The 16,090-nt window shown below is 36.9% G+C and overlaps 1 protein-coding gene across 1 annotated transcript in view; it reads left to right on the top strand.

The window, feature by feature from the left end:
* The window catches only part of spag5 (sperm associated antigen 5), a 50,401-nt gene that overhangs the window by 2,885 nt on the left and 31,426 nt on the right, over positions 1–16,090 (top strand). Inside the window, exons 2-9 of the mRNA XM_079863504.1 lie at positions 5,235–5,277; positions 5,389–5,505; positions 5,631–7,699; positions 7,787–7,976; positions 9,367–9,483; positions 9,565–9,657; positions 9,731–9,844; positions 9,956–10,075. Coding sequence (XP_079719630.1) covers positions 5,251–5,277; positions 5,389–5,505; positions 5,631–7,699; positions 7,787–7,976; positions 9,367–9,483; positions 9,565–9,657; positions 9,731–9,844; positions 9,956–10,075 — 2,847 coding nt within the window. The 5' untranslated portion in view covers positions 5,235–5,250. The remainder of the gene's footprint in view (positions 1–5,234; positions 5,278–5,388; positions 5,506–5,630; positions 7,700–7,786; positions 7,977–9,366; positions 9,484–9,564; positions 9,658–9,730; positions 9,845–9,955; positions 10,076–16,090) is intronic.

Raw genomic sequence — 16,090 nt, 5'->3', positions numbered from 1 at the left:
TTCTTTCTTTCTTTCTCTTACCATCTCTTTCTTTCTTTCTTTCTTTCTTTCTTACCATCTTTTTCTTTCCTTCTTTCCTTCTTTCTCTTACCATCTTTCTTTCTTTCTTTCCTTCTTTCTTTCTTTCTTTCTAACCATCTTTTTCTTTCTTTCTGTCCTTCTTTCTTTCTTTCCATCTTTTTCTTTCTTTCCTTTCTCTTTCTTTCTTTCTTTCTTTCTTTCTTTCTCTTACCATCTTTCTTTCTTTCTCTTACCATCTTTCTTTCTTTCTCTTACCATCTTTCTTTCTTTCTTTCTTTCTTTCTTTCTTTCTTTCTTTCTTTCTAACCATCTTTCTTTCTTTCTTTCTTACCATCTTTCTTTCTTTCTTACCATCTTTCTTTCTTTCTAACCATCTTTCTTACCTTCTTTCTTTCCTTCTTTCTTACCATCGTTCTTTCTTCTTTCTTTCTTTCTTTCTTTCTTTCTTACCATCTTTCTTTCTTTCTAACCATCTTTCTTACCTTCTTTCTTTCCTTCTTTCTTACCATCGTTCTTTCTTCTTTCTTTCTTTCTTTCTTTCTTTCTTTCTTACCATCTTACCATCTTTCTTTCTTTCCTTCTTACCGTCTTTCTTTCTTTCTTTCCTTCCTTCCTTCTTTCTTTCTTACCTTCTTTCTTTCCTTCTTTCTTACCATCTTTCTTTCTTTCTTTCTTTCTTTCTTTCTTTCTTTCCTTCTTTCTCTTTCTTTCTTTCTTTCTTTCTTTCTTTCTTTCTTTCTTTCTTTCTTTCTCTTACCATCTTTCTTTCTTTGTCTTACCTTCTTTCTTTCTTTCTTTCTTTCTTTCTTTCTTTCTTTCTTTCTTTCTTTCTTTCTTTACCATCTGTCTTTCTTTCTAACCATCTTTCTTTCTTTCTTACCTTCTTTCTTTCTGTCTTTCTTTCTTTCTTTCTTTCTTACCTTCTTTCTTTCTGTCTTTCCTTCTTTCTTTCTTTCTAACCATCTTTCTTTCTTTCCTTCTTTCTTACCATCTTTCTTTCTTTCTTTCTTTCTTTCTAACCATCTTTCTTTCTTTCCTTCTTTCTTACCATCTTTCTTTCTTTCTTTCTTTCTTACCATCTTTCTTTCCTTCTTTCTTTCTTTCCTTCTTTCTTTCTTACCATATTTCTTTCCTTCTTTCTTTCTAACCATCTTTCTTTCTTTCTAACCATCTTTCTTTCTTTCTTTCTAACCATCTTTCTTACCTTCTTTCTTTCCTTCTTTCTTACCATCTTTCTTTCTTCTTTCTTTCTTTCTTTCTTTCTTTCTTTCTTTCTTTCCATATTTCTTTCCTTCTTTCTTTCTTTCTAACCATCTTTCTTTCTTTCCTTCTTTCTTACCATCTTTCTTTCTTTCTTTCTTACCATCTTTCTTTCCTTCTTTCTTTCTTTCTTTCCTTCTTTCTTTCTTTCTTACCATATTTCTTTCCTTCTTTCTTTCTAACCATCTTTCTTTCTTTCTTTCTAACCATCTTTCTTTCTTTCTTTCTTTCTAACCATCTTTCTTACCTTCTTTCTTTCCTTCTTTCTTACCATCTTTCTTTCTTCTTTCTTTCTTTCTTTCTTTCTTTCTTTCTTTCCTTCTTTCTTTCTTTCTTACCATATTTCTTTCCTTCTTTCTTTCTAACCATCTTTCTTTCTTTCTTTCTAACCATCTTTCTTTCTAACCATCTTTCTTACCTTCTTTCTTACCATCTTTCTTTCTTTCTTTCTTTCTTTCTTTCTTTCTTTCTTTCTTTCTTTCTTTCTTTCTTTCTTTCTTTCTTCTTTCTTTCCTTCTTACCATATTTCTTTCCTTCTTTCTTTCTAACCATCTTTCTTTCTTTCTTTCTAACCATCTTTCTTTCTAACCATCTTTCTTTCTTTCTTTCTTACCATCTTTCTTTCTTCTTTCTTTCTTTCTTTCTTTCTTTCTTTCTTTCTTTCTTTCCTTCTTTCTTTCTTTCTTACCATATTTCTTTCCTTCTTTCTTTCTAACCATCTTTCTTTCTTTCTTTCTAACCATCTTTCTTTCTAACCATCTTTCTTACCTTCTTTCTTTCCTTCTTTCTTACCATCTTTCTTTCTTCTTTCTTTCTTTCTTTCTTTCTTTCTTTCTTTCTTTCTTTCCTTCTTTCTTTCTTTCTTACCATATTTCTTTCCTTCTTTCTTTCTAACCATCTTTCTTTCTTTCTTTCTAACCATCTTTCTTTCTAACCATCTTTCTTACCTTCTTTCTTTCCTTCTTTCTTACCATCTTTCTTTCTTTCTTTCTAACCATCTTTCTTTCTAACCATCTTTCTTTCTAACCATCTTTCTTTCTTTCTTTCTTACCATCTTTCTTTCTTCTTTCTTTCTTTCTTTCTTTCTTTCTTTCTTTCTTTCCTTCTTTCTTTCTTTCTTACCATATTTCTTTCCTTCTTTCTTTCTAACCATCTTTCTTTCTTTCTTTCTAACCATCTTTCTTTCTAACCATCTTTCTTACCTTCTTTCTTTCCTTCTTTCTTACCATCTTTCTTTCTTCTTTCTTTCTTTCTTTCTTTCTTTCTTTCTTTCTTTCTTTCTTTCTTTCCTTCTTTCTTTCTTTCTTACCATATTTCTTTCCTTCTTTCTTTCTAACCATCTTTCTTTCTTTCTTTCTAACCATCTTTCTTTCTAACCATCTTTCTTACCTTCTTTCTTTCCTTCTTTCTTACCATCTTTCTTTCTTTCTTTCTAACCATCTTTCTTTCTAACCATCTTTCTTACCTTCTTTCTTTCCTTCTTTCTTACCATCTTTCTTTCTTCTTTCTTTCTTTCTTTCTTTCTTTCTTTCTTTCTTTCTTTCTTTCTTTCTTTCCTTCTTTCTTTCTTTCTTACCATATTTCTTTCCTTCTTTCTTTCTAACCATCTTTCTTTCTTTCTTTCTAACCATCTTTCTTTCTTTCTTTCTAACCATCTTTCTTACCTTCTTTCTTACCATCTTTCTTTCTTCTTTCTTTCTTTCTTTCTTTCTTTCTTTCTTTCCTTCTTACCATCTTTCTTTCTTTCTTTCCTTCTTACCATCTTTCTTTCCTTCTTACCGTCTTTCTTTCTTTCTAACCATCTTTCTTTCCTTCCTTCCTTCTTTCTTTCTTACCTTCTTTCTTTCCTTCTTTCTTACCATCGTTCTTTCTTCTTTCTTTCTTTCTTTCTTTCTTTCTTTCTTTCTTACCATCTTTCTTTCTTTCCTTCCTTCCTTCTTTCTTTCTTACCTTCTTTCTTTCCTTCTTTCTTACCATCTTTCTTTCTTTCTTTCTTTCTTTCTTTCTTTCTTTCTTTCTTTCTTTCTAACCATCTTTCTTTCTTTCCTTCTTTCTCTTTCTTTCTTTCTTTCCTTCTTTCTTTCTTTCTTTCTTTCTTTCTTTCTCTTACCATCTTTCTTTCTTTGTCTTACCTTCTTTCTTTCTTTCTTTCTTTCTTTCTTTCTTTCTTTTTTAACTAATATATCTTTCTTTCTAATATTTTTTGTTTTCTAACCAATTTATCTTTCTCTCTTTCTTTCTAACCAATCTTTCTTTCTTTCTAACCAATCTATCTTTTTCTTTCTAACTATTCTTTATTTTTTTAACTGACATTTATATCTTTCTTTCTTTTTTCTTTCTTTCTAACTAATCTTTCTTTTTTACAAACTAATCTTTCTTTCTTTTTAACTAATCTTTCTTTCTTTCTTTTATCAAACTAATCTTTCTTTCTAACTAATCTTTTTTTCAAACTAATCTTTCTTTCTTTCTAACTAACTAATCTTTCTTTCATTCTTTTTTCAAACTAATCTTTCTTTCATTCTTTTTCAAACTAATCTTTCTTTCTTTCTTTCTTTTTTCTTTTTAACTAATCTTTCTTTCTAACCTATCTATCTATATATCTTTCTAACTATTCTTTCTTTTTTAACTAATATTTCTTTCTTTCTAACTAATATTTATTTCTTTCTAACTAATCATTTCTTTCTAACTATTCTTTTTAAACTAATATTTCCATCTTTCTTTCTTTCTAACTAATCTTTCTTTTTTACAAACTGTTTTTTTTCTTTCTAACTAATCTTTCTTTTTTACAAACTAATCTTTCTTTCTTTCTTTCTTTTATCAAACTAATCTTTCTTTCTTTCTTTTATCAAACTAATCTTTCTTTCTTTCTAACTAACTAATCTTTCTTTCATTCTTTTTTCAAACTAATCTTTCTTTCTAACCAATCTATCTATCTATCTTTCTTTCTAACTATTCTTTCTTTTTTAACTAATATTTCTTTCTTTCTAACTAATCTTTCTTTCTTTTTTTCAAACTAATCTTTCTTTCCAACTAATATTTCTTTCTTTCTAACTAATGAGATTTTCTAACTATTCTTTTTAAACTAATATTTCCATCTTTCTAACTAATCTTTCTTTTTTACAAACTGTTTTTTTCTTTCTAACTAATCTTTCTTTTTCAAACTAATCTTTCTTTCTAACTAATCTTTCTTTCATTCTTTTTTCAAACTAATATTTCTTTCTAACTACCTAATCTTTCTTTCTAACTAATCTTTCTTTCATTCTTTTTTTTTCAAACTAATCTTTCTTTCTAACTCTTTCTTTTTTCAATCTAATCTTTCTTTCTTTCTTTATAACTAAACTTTCTTTCTTACCAATCTATCTTTCTTACCAATCTATCTATCTATCTTTCTTTCTTTCTTTCTTTCTAATTAATCTTTCTTTCTTTCTTCCTTTCTTTCTAACTATTCTAACAAAAATTTCTTTTTTCAAACTAAAATTTCTTTCTTTTTTCAAACTAATATTTTTCTTTTTTCAAACTAATATTTCTTTCTTTCTTTCTAACTAAACTTTCTTTCTAATCAATCTTTCTTTCTTTCTTTCTTTCTTTCTTACTAATCTCTATTTCTTTCTTCCTAATATTTCTTTACTAGAAACATGGTAAATCATGGTAAACCATGCTAGAACAGTTTAAAACTTTTTCAAACTTTCTGGCTAGGCTTTTTCAAGCCAACTTAAAGTTTGTCTACGAACTTTACCATCTAGTTACTGTTGTTGTTTGCTTATGATATGCTCTATTTACATATTCATCAAACTCTTGTCAAAATGAAATCAACGACTTTTAAAAATGGCTGATTTAGCTATTGTGTTTACTTGACGATGATAATGGAAAATTATTTTTTTATGTTCTTTGAGAAGTTTGCTAGTTGACTCATCTTGTATCATGACCTGTGCTTAATTATTTTGTGATTGCAGATATTAATCTTAAAACATGTCATATGTCAGTGGCTTGTCAAATGTGAGTACTTCATGCCCATGCATATTTTAACTATAAAAATTAATCTATTGTTCCCACCATCAGTATGACAGTTTGAGCTCTAGGAATAAAGGTTTTTGTTCTGTATTTCAGCCCAGATCAGATAGAGTCCCGTTCAGAGATGTACAGAATGAACTGCTTAATTTGCAGGACACTCCAGCTCTGATGCTTAAACATGTGTCGATACATGAGAGGGACCCTAAAATGAAGGTATGAAGTCATTGGTTCTCTGATTTCAGATCACTTGCTTTATCTTTCAACCTTCTGTGATGTCTAGTTCATAGGAATAAAAATAAGATTTTTTTCTATTATTGTGATATTTTGATTTCCAACAGCATGAAGTTGTCCCTGATGAAAATCCAAGCTTAACTATTACACCAGAGGTCCAAAATGATGGGCAAGTTGTTGGTGCCACTGATGAACATCAAGATGTCATGTTAAAATCCTTTGTGTGTCTTGAAGGAGAGGTGGTAGTTGAGGATGAACCTGTAAAGTCAGATGAGTCTGTTCTCATCAGTCGTCTGGCACTGGAGGATAATGACCCACTTGACCCAAATGAAACCGCTGAAGCCGAGTGCATAGAGGATAATCAGACCAGTCCAGAGCATGTTGATCATCCATACTATTATAGGAGCAGGTCGACCGGTTCAGATTCTTCATCCATACTGTATCAGGGGGAAGAGGTTTCCACCTGTGAGCTGGGAAATGTCACATTCAAATCCCTCATGTGCTTAGGTGGAGAGATTCAGGTTTCGGGTTGCTCAGCCATCTCTAATGAATCGATTCTCACAAAGGATCTAACATCAGGAAATCAGTCACAATGTAAAAATACTCATGTTTCTAAAGTGGACACAGAGGCTGAATCAGTAAACCCTCAACCTTTGGGCCATTCTTACTGTATTTGGAAGAACCATGTGTCTTTATGTGAAGATAGTAGAACTATCAGTACAGTCAATGCTGATGACGCTTCTCAGTCAACTCTCGAAGACATTGGAGGTACTCCGTGCAAGCCTAAAAATACAGTGAATCTTAAAAATCACAAGAACACTGATCTCTCTGAAGGATGTCATGGCATGTTAAGCAGAGAAGGAGAGGTCACATTTAAAAGCTTGTGTTGTTCTGGGGTTGAAATAGAAATTGCTGATTTATCCAAGGTGTTAGAAATGTCTGTGCTCATGGAGAATCTTGCTGAAGAACAAAGTCTGCTTTGTTTAAATGACATCAGTGAAAATGACGGTCAAAGCTTTGCTGCTTTGGCACCTGCAAACAAGCATGTTGACCACATGTACTGTACTATGAGAAGTCATACTAAAGAAAAGTCACAGGTCCTAAATATATCAAGCACTGAAAATGAGGTCTGTTCCAAGTCACGGCTTTCCTCAGCAAGTATTTTGGAAAAATCTGGAAATACAATTGGTTATACAACATCAACTATTGGAAACATAGAGACAATATATGAATCAGACACGTGCCATGAAATGGAAGGATCAAAGACGGTTGCTAGCAAGGAGTCAAGCCATCACTTGTCAGCACTGAATAGTGAATATAAAATGGAAAGTACAAATGCTGTACTGTTAAGTGATAATAATGACAAACTTAAATTGCCCAAGGATGACTCTTCTGTCATGACTGAAAAAAATGTGGAGCATCTTGATCAGCAGTTTCTGCCAGAAAGGACCATGGAAGTTTCACTTTCTGAGGAAATCCTTTGTCCTCAAGGTCCCTCTTTTGAAAATGTTGCCCATAAAGCCAGCATTCTCAAAGATAAGACACTGGATTTAAAGGATGAGGAGAGCCACCCAGAGATTGAAGTTATGCGGTTGTGTAATAGATCTGGTGAAGCTGTCTCAGTTCATCAGGATCTTCCTAGTGCTCTTGTTCTGACAGGTCCCTGCACTCCAAAGTCGCCCACCCTAAGCAGGAGTGTTTTGAATAACCACACAGCCGAAAACATATTGAGCCATCTGTGGCCTGAACTCCCGGAGAGTCCCATGCCGCCTCCACTCTTGAACTCCACATCCCTGGCCAATGCTTTGAGCTATACACCTGTTCCTCCAGACCCACCCAAGAAAAAGGGTGTGGAACCTAAATGGGCTTCTGCAGACCATCATAAGCTGTTGAATCCCCCTCCTATTGTGGGCAATGGGCCTCTACAGGAACAGCTCATACAGATGGCTGAACTGTTAATGGCTGCGTCAGGAAAGGTGGTTGTTCCAGCTTCAGCACCAGTGAATCGCCACAATGCCTTAGTGGGCACTTCTCCAATTGCGACGCGTAGTGCTTGTGTGTGGAGAACCCCAGTTCAACTGATGGAGCGGAGCGTTAATACTTCAGGAGCTGTGGAGATTTTAAAGGAAGTTTATGTTTCTGATGCCAGCACGTCAACAGACTCTCTGCTGTGGAAGTAAGTTAAGATAAGCAGATAAGCATGAATCATTGACTCATTTGTTGATGTGATCTATATTGTCTCTGTGTGACTTTTTCTTTGAAGCCTTACTCCTGGAAATCTGGAGCATTTATCTAGATCAGAGCTGGAGCAGAGACTGACTTCAACACTCATCATGGTGGAGGTTCTTTCCCAGCAGCTCACTTCTGCACGGGCACATAATCCGAGCAAAGACTCTTCTCCATCTGATCTCAGAGATAAACTCATCCAGACGGACCACACTGAGCTCAGACAGGTAAGAACCCCCACAGCTAACATGCGTTGTATCCAGGTATGATGGCAAGTGTCTGGCATTTCCAGCTGGGCTAGGCTGGGCATTAAATTTTTTTTTTTTTTTTTTTGGTTTTTAACAAACATTTCTTTTGGTATCTTGGCATTGCTCGATGATCTGGCGAGAGCGTGTCTGCAAACAGTGACAATTTTGACGAGAGCGACAAAAGGCTGTAAGGAAAGCGTATGCGGAAAGCCCTTATTTGGAGATGGTTTGTGTGTGTTTAATGCAAATGACTAACCTTGTGCACGCTGCCGCTCATTTAGAATACTACAAATTCACTAACATCAGAACAATGTTAGGAATAAATTCATGTGTGTATTAGAACGATTTTTCATGAGAAGTTCTCCTGTGCGTACAAATACGAAATAATCCATGCAATTGTTAGTGAATGGGACTCACTGTTTTTTGTTTAAAACAGATCATGATTCTCACTCGATTCTGAATAGTCAACTAAACAAAATAACATGCAATTTACTAGATGTTCTAACAAAATTGCTGCTGTCTATTTAAAAATATTTAATGAGTTTGAATTATTTTTGTTAAATTCAAAAGGTGATTTATTCTGTTTTGATTACTACAGTCGATATCAGTGTTTATATCCGAGCTATAAACTTTTATCCCAGTACTTCTGTGATAATTTGAATTATTGTTACAGAAATAATGAGACTGTGGTTGAAAAAGATTGTTTGTGAAGCTGTTTCATACCTATACATGACAACTGCTCTCTCTTGGTCAGCGACAGCGTCAACATAGATTTGAATGTTCAGCTGTGATCGTATTTGTCAAAGGGTTAGTAGACCTAGCCGAATCGTTGTCATTTAGGAATAAGATCGCAATCTTTTAACAAGTAATCGTGCAGATCTATTACATTTTAAAACATTAAATTGATCATGTTTTATGCATTTATTTCATTAGACATGATTTTTTTTTATTATTATAAATTTGTATAAAATAAAACGACAATCAAGTTTACACTTATTCTTAAGGTTTAACAAACTTGTGGAATTCATTTCCTTCCCCATTAATTGTATGGAATTAATATTGTGACAAATGTCGACATAGAATGAAATGGAAAATATATATTTTTATAATATTTTTGGCCATATTTCCCAGTCCTAATTTCCAGTAATTTTTCTGACCTCTGAAAGTTCAATGCTGTGCTAAGCTAAACATTTTGTTATCAAATAGACTATGCAGAGGAGGATTTTGGACCAGTGAGATTACTCAGCCGGAGGAACAATCAAAGCTCCACAAAAACCTTTCTGTAAAAAAAAAAATAAAAAAATAAAAAAAACAACAACTCTGAATATGTATTGTTTAAAATTTTCTTTATCTTGTCTTTATTTGCCAGAATGGGACATACAGAGATTTGTATGGGACAGCACTGGAGAGAATTCAGAGTCTTGAGCATGATCAGGAGGTTCTTCAAAGTTTATTTAACAGCATTCAATCAATGCGCGTTGGGATGGTGAGACATTTCTCTTAATTTTTCAAAGCTATACTTGCATCTAAAAATTAAAATGCTTAAAATGTTATAATTCTTCTACAGAATTCATTTAAGTCAAGCACAGAGGATGCCATCTTCAAAATGAAACAGATTGGAAATACTGTTCATGTTGATCAGGAAACTTTATCTAGACAGGTAAGTCAAAGAGCTTCATAGAAGATATTTGCCAAGGACTCACAGCTCATAATAATAAGTCTGTGTTATGTAGGCCAGTCAGATGAAGTCTCTTTATGGGAGGTATAAGAAAACGCTCCATAGGATGGAGCAGAAGATGAAAGACATGAGACATCGCATGGATGATTCTCTGATGGAGAAGGAAGCGGTGAGATGACATTTTATTGGTTTTGCTGAAGCTTAAGAACACAAGATTTTTTTTGATGAATATGCTGTTGATCTTAGCCTATCCTCTTTTTCAATTGTTTTTGTTTGTCAGGCCTTTAGTGTAACGCAGCAGCTGAGGAATTACCATTCTGCTCAGATGGCCGAACTAGAGCACACTATTGGGTCTCACCAGGAACTGATGTCAGGCCTCAAACTGGCCTACCCATCACTGGTCTGTTCATATTGCTTGCATCACTGCCTCAATTTATATGAAAATATAATGTTCCTATTTAGTCTAGATGGAAATAGGGGTCCACGCGCACCCCCCGGCTTTTTTTATGCCACCTGATTTTTTTTAAATCTTTAAAGTGTCTATTTTCAGAATCTGCCAGGTACCAAGCTGAAATAATGTCCCAAAGGCTTCATTTTTAACCCTTTGCGGAACCCGACCGGAACCCGAAAAATAAAAAAATTATATAGAAAGTGGCTTAACATTTGAAGTAAACAACATACAGAGACAAATGAACACATTTTCCCATACAATTCTGACCCCAGGAATTTAATGGAATGGTTATTTTTAACATTTGAAAAACATATTGACCCTATTTCTGGACAAAATAGCAAAAAATGGCCAAAAATGTGTAGAGGATCAACTATATTTTCATTTTCTGAAGCGCATAGGGTGATTTTTTTTTTTTTTTTTTTTTTTTTTTTTTTCACAAACTGTTATTTCTTTATCATTCAAGTGTCTGTTTTAAAATTAAATTGGGTATAAGCTGAAATAATGTCCAAAATGCTTTATTTTTAACCCTTTGCACCAAACCCGAAAAATCGAATGTGATTTAAAGTGCCATAACTTTTGATGTAAACAACTCTCAGAGACAAATGGACACATTTTTCCATACAATTCTGACCCAGGGAAATTGTTATTTGTTATATTTTACAACATCTTGACCATCTATGTTCAAAAACAGCAAAAAAAAAAAGCTAATTTGACACCATTTTTATTATACTAATAGCAGGCTGAAATGGGGTTTATTTTAACCTTTTACTGCACCTATCCTGAACCTGAAGAAATTGAAAATAGCTTTACTTGTGAAGTAAACAAAACAAAACAAAGCAAATTAACTTAAAAAAAAAAAAAAAATCCAAAAAGGTCCAAAAAGTTGACTAACTGCCAGTTTGGGAATGTTGGGGCTTTGCAGTTGGCAGTTGTGGCCGTTGGTTGGTACCTACAGATCGCCATCTCACACTGCTCTCTCTTTTGGAACAATTTCAGTACGTATTTGAAACTATAATTAAGATATACCTTTGTAGTCATAACTAAGTCATAAGTCATTTTTCAACAGTTTTTACTATAATCACAGGCTTTCGGAAAGCGAGAAGCTATCATATCTGCACAGTATCCGAGATATGAGACTCTGTTAAGCAGACAGTTCACCATACCGCTAATGGATATTTGTGAACAGATTCCATTTACATTAGAGGACTTGCCTTTGGATACAATTGGCTATCACTGATACTGCTATAAAAGCTTTACAGGGAAAATAGATTGTTTACAAGTGTCAAAGGCTTCTACATCTGGTGAATCATCATTGAAAAAAGACTCTCCATGTCAAATCTCTGTAAATTCAATCTGAAGAAGCTCCAAGAAGGTGTTCCTTCTTGTTTCCCAATCAGTGACAAAGCAAAATCCAAGTTCAAGGGCAAGACTGAAGAGCTTACAAAGTTTCAGAGTTGGAAACACAAGGAACTAGCCTGGAAAGTTATTGAACCTAGGGCACAGGAATTAAAGAAAGAGGCTCTTTATCGCAAGGTGTAGGACAAGGACCTTTTTGCATTGGAAGCTAAGTATCATCTATCATGCAGAAACAACTTCAACACAGAGTACCAAACCCATGAGCATGGAAGGGAGAGAGCAGAAAAGGCAGCAGACAACATTGACAGCCTGCAGGCCCAGAAGATAACAGCACATAACAAGTCGTATTGTGTGGTAAAGGATTACATTCTTAGGAATGTGATTGAATGCAAAGAGGTTGTCCACCTAAGACCCATGTGCAACTTGTACATGAAGACATTGGAAAATAACGGTCATTGGAATCGAGAACGGTCACTTCATATTGCATAGCTAATACGCAGTGGGAAACTCCTTTCCTCGAGCTAATAATTTAAAACACAGTGCAGCTGCACAGCGAACACAGCAGAGCGTCTAACTCGCCCATTGGCTGTGCTGCGGCAACTGCACAACCTTTGGCGCGCTCTGATGTGTTTGGCGCCAAGTCATCTGATTGGGTCGCACGTCAGAGCGCACCTAAATGGGCGTGGCCTTAGTCTATAAAGGAAGCCCATTCTGGCCAAATAGCAGGTTTAAAACGACTGAAGCGACAAATCCCAACAGATTGTAATAGTGCGGCAGGCTACGCAATACTCGTTCCCTTACTCTCAGGAAACCGAGGTTACATTAGTAGCAGAGTACGTTCCCTTTCGAGATCGGCCACTTCGTATTGTAACGCAATGTAAAATGCCGCACTATTAGCAAGTGGCTGCATACAACTGGATCCTAGGGAAGCACCCCGAGGCTCACAGAAACAAGCCATAACAAACCCCAACATAGTGACAGTAACCAGACGTAAGTCGGGTTTCATGAATAAGGGGCTGGAGTATAAGAGCTGGGCTCGCTCCGAACATAAATTGTGCTAATGGACAGTAATAGGTAGACTGATAAGATCGTACCCTAGCTGGAGTACTGATGATGCGCATCAGTATCATGCAAGGGGCATGCACGCACCTACCCTGAAGGACCCCTTGTAGAGAGAGCCCACTCTGGTGTGAGCCGCGCTCTCATCATTGTAGAGTCGATAACTGTGCCCAGAAAGATTATGTTCTGGCTGGGTAACAGTTTTGCTCTTGGAAAAATTTACCCTGAGCCCCAAGCATTCTAATAGCTGAGGAGCATGGATCTGTGTGTCAATAATTTGGTCTTCGACTGACACATAATGAGCCAATTGTCGATATAGTTCAGCATGCGCACTCCGTTGCCTCAGGGGAGAAAGTGATGCGTCCATGCACTTTGTGAAAGTACGGGCTGCTAGAGACAGACCGAACGGTATGACCGTGTATTGATAAGCCTCCCCCTCGAAGGCGAATCTCAAGAATGGCCTGTGATAGGGCGTTATCTGAATGTGAAAGTTAAGCCCAATTTATACTTCTGTGTCAAACTTACGCCGTAGCTACATCGTAGGCTGTGTTTAGCGCTTAACCTTCGGTGTACCCTGACGAGCACCTCTCCAAAAATGTAACAACTTGTCAATTCTATGCAGACGCAAGCGCTGTGATTGGTCTGCTAGAACCCCTCCCTCGGGTTTCACATGGTCCCTCTAATTCTATCGCCCTTTTTTATAGCAGATTTTGCACGTGAGCCACGCCGCTTCTCACCGAGGTCTCGATGACCACCTGAAACCGTGAGGGTCTGCGAGGGAATTGGAGCGAGTAACCTCGCTTTATAATGTACAAAACCCATTTCGACACTCCAGGGATGGGTTGTGAACCGCTCTGGATCTCCAGCCAACAGCAGTGGGCGGGCATAGATGGGCGGCAACTGCTTCTTCGAGCGGAGGCAGCTTCTCATAACCTTTTTCTGCTGCGCCGTCAACAGATGAGAGCATGGCGGAAGTAAAAGCACTCGTGCGTGCTGAGTACAGTGCACACCATGATTTCGTGAGTTCGTCGTGGACCTCAGGGAAAAAAGGCGCTGGCTTGTGACGGGGGCCTGCTGGTGCCCAGGCAGAAACCATCCATCCAGCCTGCTTCTGGGTGGCTCCTCAGGCGAGGCCCATTCGAGACCGAGGTCTGAAACAGCCGCAGTGAGGATACTCAGCATCTCAGCGTCCGAATTAGTTCCGGTAGCAGCAGTGCTAGCACCAGACTATGAGAAGGCGGGGTCAACCGAGCCCGTCCACTCTTCCTCAGACGCAGCAATGGAGAGGCTGTCGACGTGCTCTTCGTGCGATCCGCCGAAGGAGACGAGACCTGCCGCTTGAAGAGAGAGGGGCGTTGGTCTGCCTGAGTGAACAGGACCAGCGAAGTAGACTGAGATGGAGAAAGTGAGTGAGAAAGTGAGAAAGCGACGGTGTCGCCGTCTCGAAAGAAAGCTAGCCGCGTCCGCAGTGTTGAGATGGGCAGGCTCTTGCAGTGAGAGCAGCCCGTGGCAGAGAGTGCAGCTTCAGTGTGGGTGGGTCCCAGGCACGTGGCGTACTCTTAGTGCCCATCTTCCTTGTGTATGCACAAGCACGAGATGCACGAGGGGCGAGGCATTTGAAACAACATTCGCTAAATTTGACTCTTTTAGAACTGAGTGTCGCAGCGGCGAACACAACAGTAGCAGTAAAAGGATATAGTGTTTTTCTCGCCGGATGGCCTCAGGAGAGCAGCGACAGAAGAGAAGCGGCTTTGAGGTGAGTTGAAGTCGCTGTCTACTGTATGCAAGGCTTGCTCTAGCTGTTATTGCTTGTTTCGACAGCGAAAGCTTCAGAGGAGGTCAGAGACGCGAAGAGTCGCTGAAAGAGAGAAAATCTGCTATTTGGCCAGAATAGGCTTCCTTTATAGACTAAGGCCACGCCCATTTAGGTGCGCTCTGACGTGTCAAGTCATCTGATTGGGTCACGCGTCAGAGGTGCTTGGCCATAGGTTGTGCAGTTGACGCAGCACAGCCAATGGGCGAGCTAGACGCTCTGCTGTGTTCGCTGTGCAGCTGCACTGTGTTTTAAATTATTAGCTCGAGGAAAGGAGTTTCCCACTGCGTATTAGCTATGCAATATGAAGTGACCGTTATTTTCCAGTGTCTTCATGTATAAGTTGCACATGGGTCTTAGCTGGACAACCTCTTTGCATTCAATCACATTCCTAAGAATGTAATCATTTACCACACAATACGACTTATGTGCTGCTATCTTCTGGGCCTGCAGGCTGTCAATGTTGTCTGCTGCCTTTTCTGCTCTCTCCCTTCCATGCTCATGGGTTTGGTACTCTGTGTTGAAGTTGTTTCTGCATGATAGATGATACTTAGCTTCCAATGCAAAAAGGTCCTTGTCCTACACCTTGCGATAAAGAGCCTCTTTCTTTAATTCCTGTGCCTAGGTTCAATAACTTTCCAGGCTAGTTCCTTGTGTTTCCAACTCTGAAACTTTGTAAGCTCTTCAGTCTTGCCCTTGAACTTGGATTTTGCTTTGTCACTGATTGGGAAACAAGAAGGAACACCTTCTTGGAGCTTCTTCAGATTGAATTTACAGAGATTTGACATGGAGAGTCCTTTTTCAATGATGATTCACCAGATGTAGAAGCCTTTGACACTTGTAAACAATCTATTTTCCCTGTAAAGCTTTTATAGCAGTATCGGTGATAGCCAATTGTATCCAAAGGCAAGTCCTCTAATGTAAATGGAATCTGTTCACAAATATCCATTAGCGGTATGGTGAACTGTCTGCTTAACAGAGTCTCATATCTCGGATACTGTGCAGATATGATAGCTTCTCGCTTTCCGAAAGCCTGTTATTATAGTAAAAACTGTTGAAAAATGACTCATGACTTAGTTATGACTACAAAGGTATATCTTAATTATAGTTTCAAATACGTACTGAAATTGTTCCAAAAGAGAGAGCAGTGTGAGATGGCGATCTGTAGGTACCAACCAACGGCCACAACTGCCAACTGCAAAGCCCCAACATTCCCAAACTGGCAGTTAGTCAACTTTTTGGACCTTTTTGGATTTTTTTTTTTTTTTTTTTTAGTTAATTTGCTTTGTTTTGTTTTGTTTACTTCACAAGTAAAGCTATTTTCAATTTCTTCAGGTTCAGGATAGGTGCAGTAAAAGGTTAAAATAAACCCCATTTCAGCCTGCTATTAGTATAATAAAAATGGTGTCAAATTAGCTTTTTTTTTGCTGTTTTTGACCATAGATGGTCAAGATGTTGTAAAATATAACAAATAACAATTTCCCTGGGTCAGAATTGTATGGAAAAATGTGTCCATTTGTCTCTGTGAGTTGTTTATATCAAAAGTTATGGCACTTTAAATCACATTCGATTTTTCGGGTTTGGTGCAAAGGGTTAAAAATAAAGCATTTTGGACATTATTTCAGCTTGGTACCCAATTTAATTTTAAAACAGACACTTGAATGATAAAGAAATAACAGTTTGTGAAAAAAAAAAATCACCCTATGCGCTTCAGAAAATGAAAATATAGTTGATCC

The sequence above is a fragment of the Squalius cephalus genome (assembly GCF_949319135.1).
Source record: "Squalius cephalus genome assembly, chromosome: 2".
NCBI classification, from domain to species: Eukaryota; Metazoa; Chordata; class Actinopteri; order Cypriniformes; family Leuciscidae; genus Squalius; species Squalius cephalus.
This window is presented reverse-complemented; position numbering and strand designations above follow the sequence as displayed.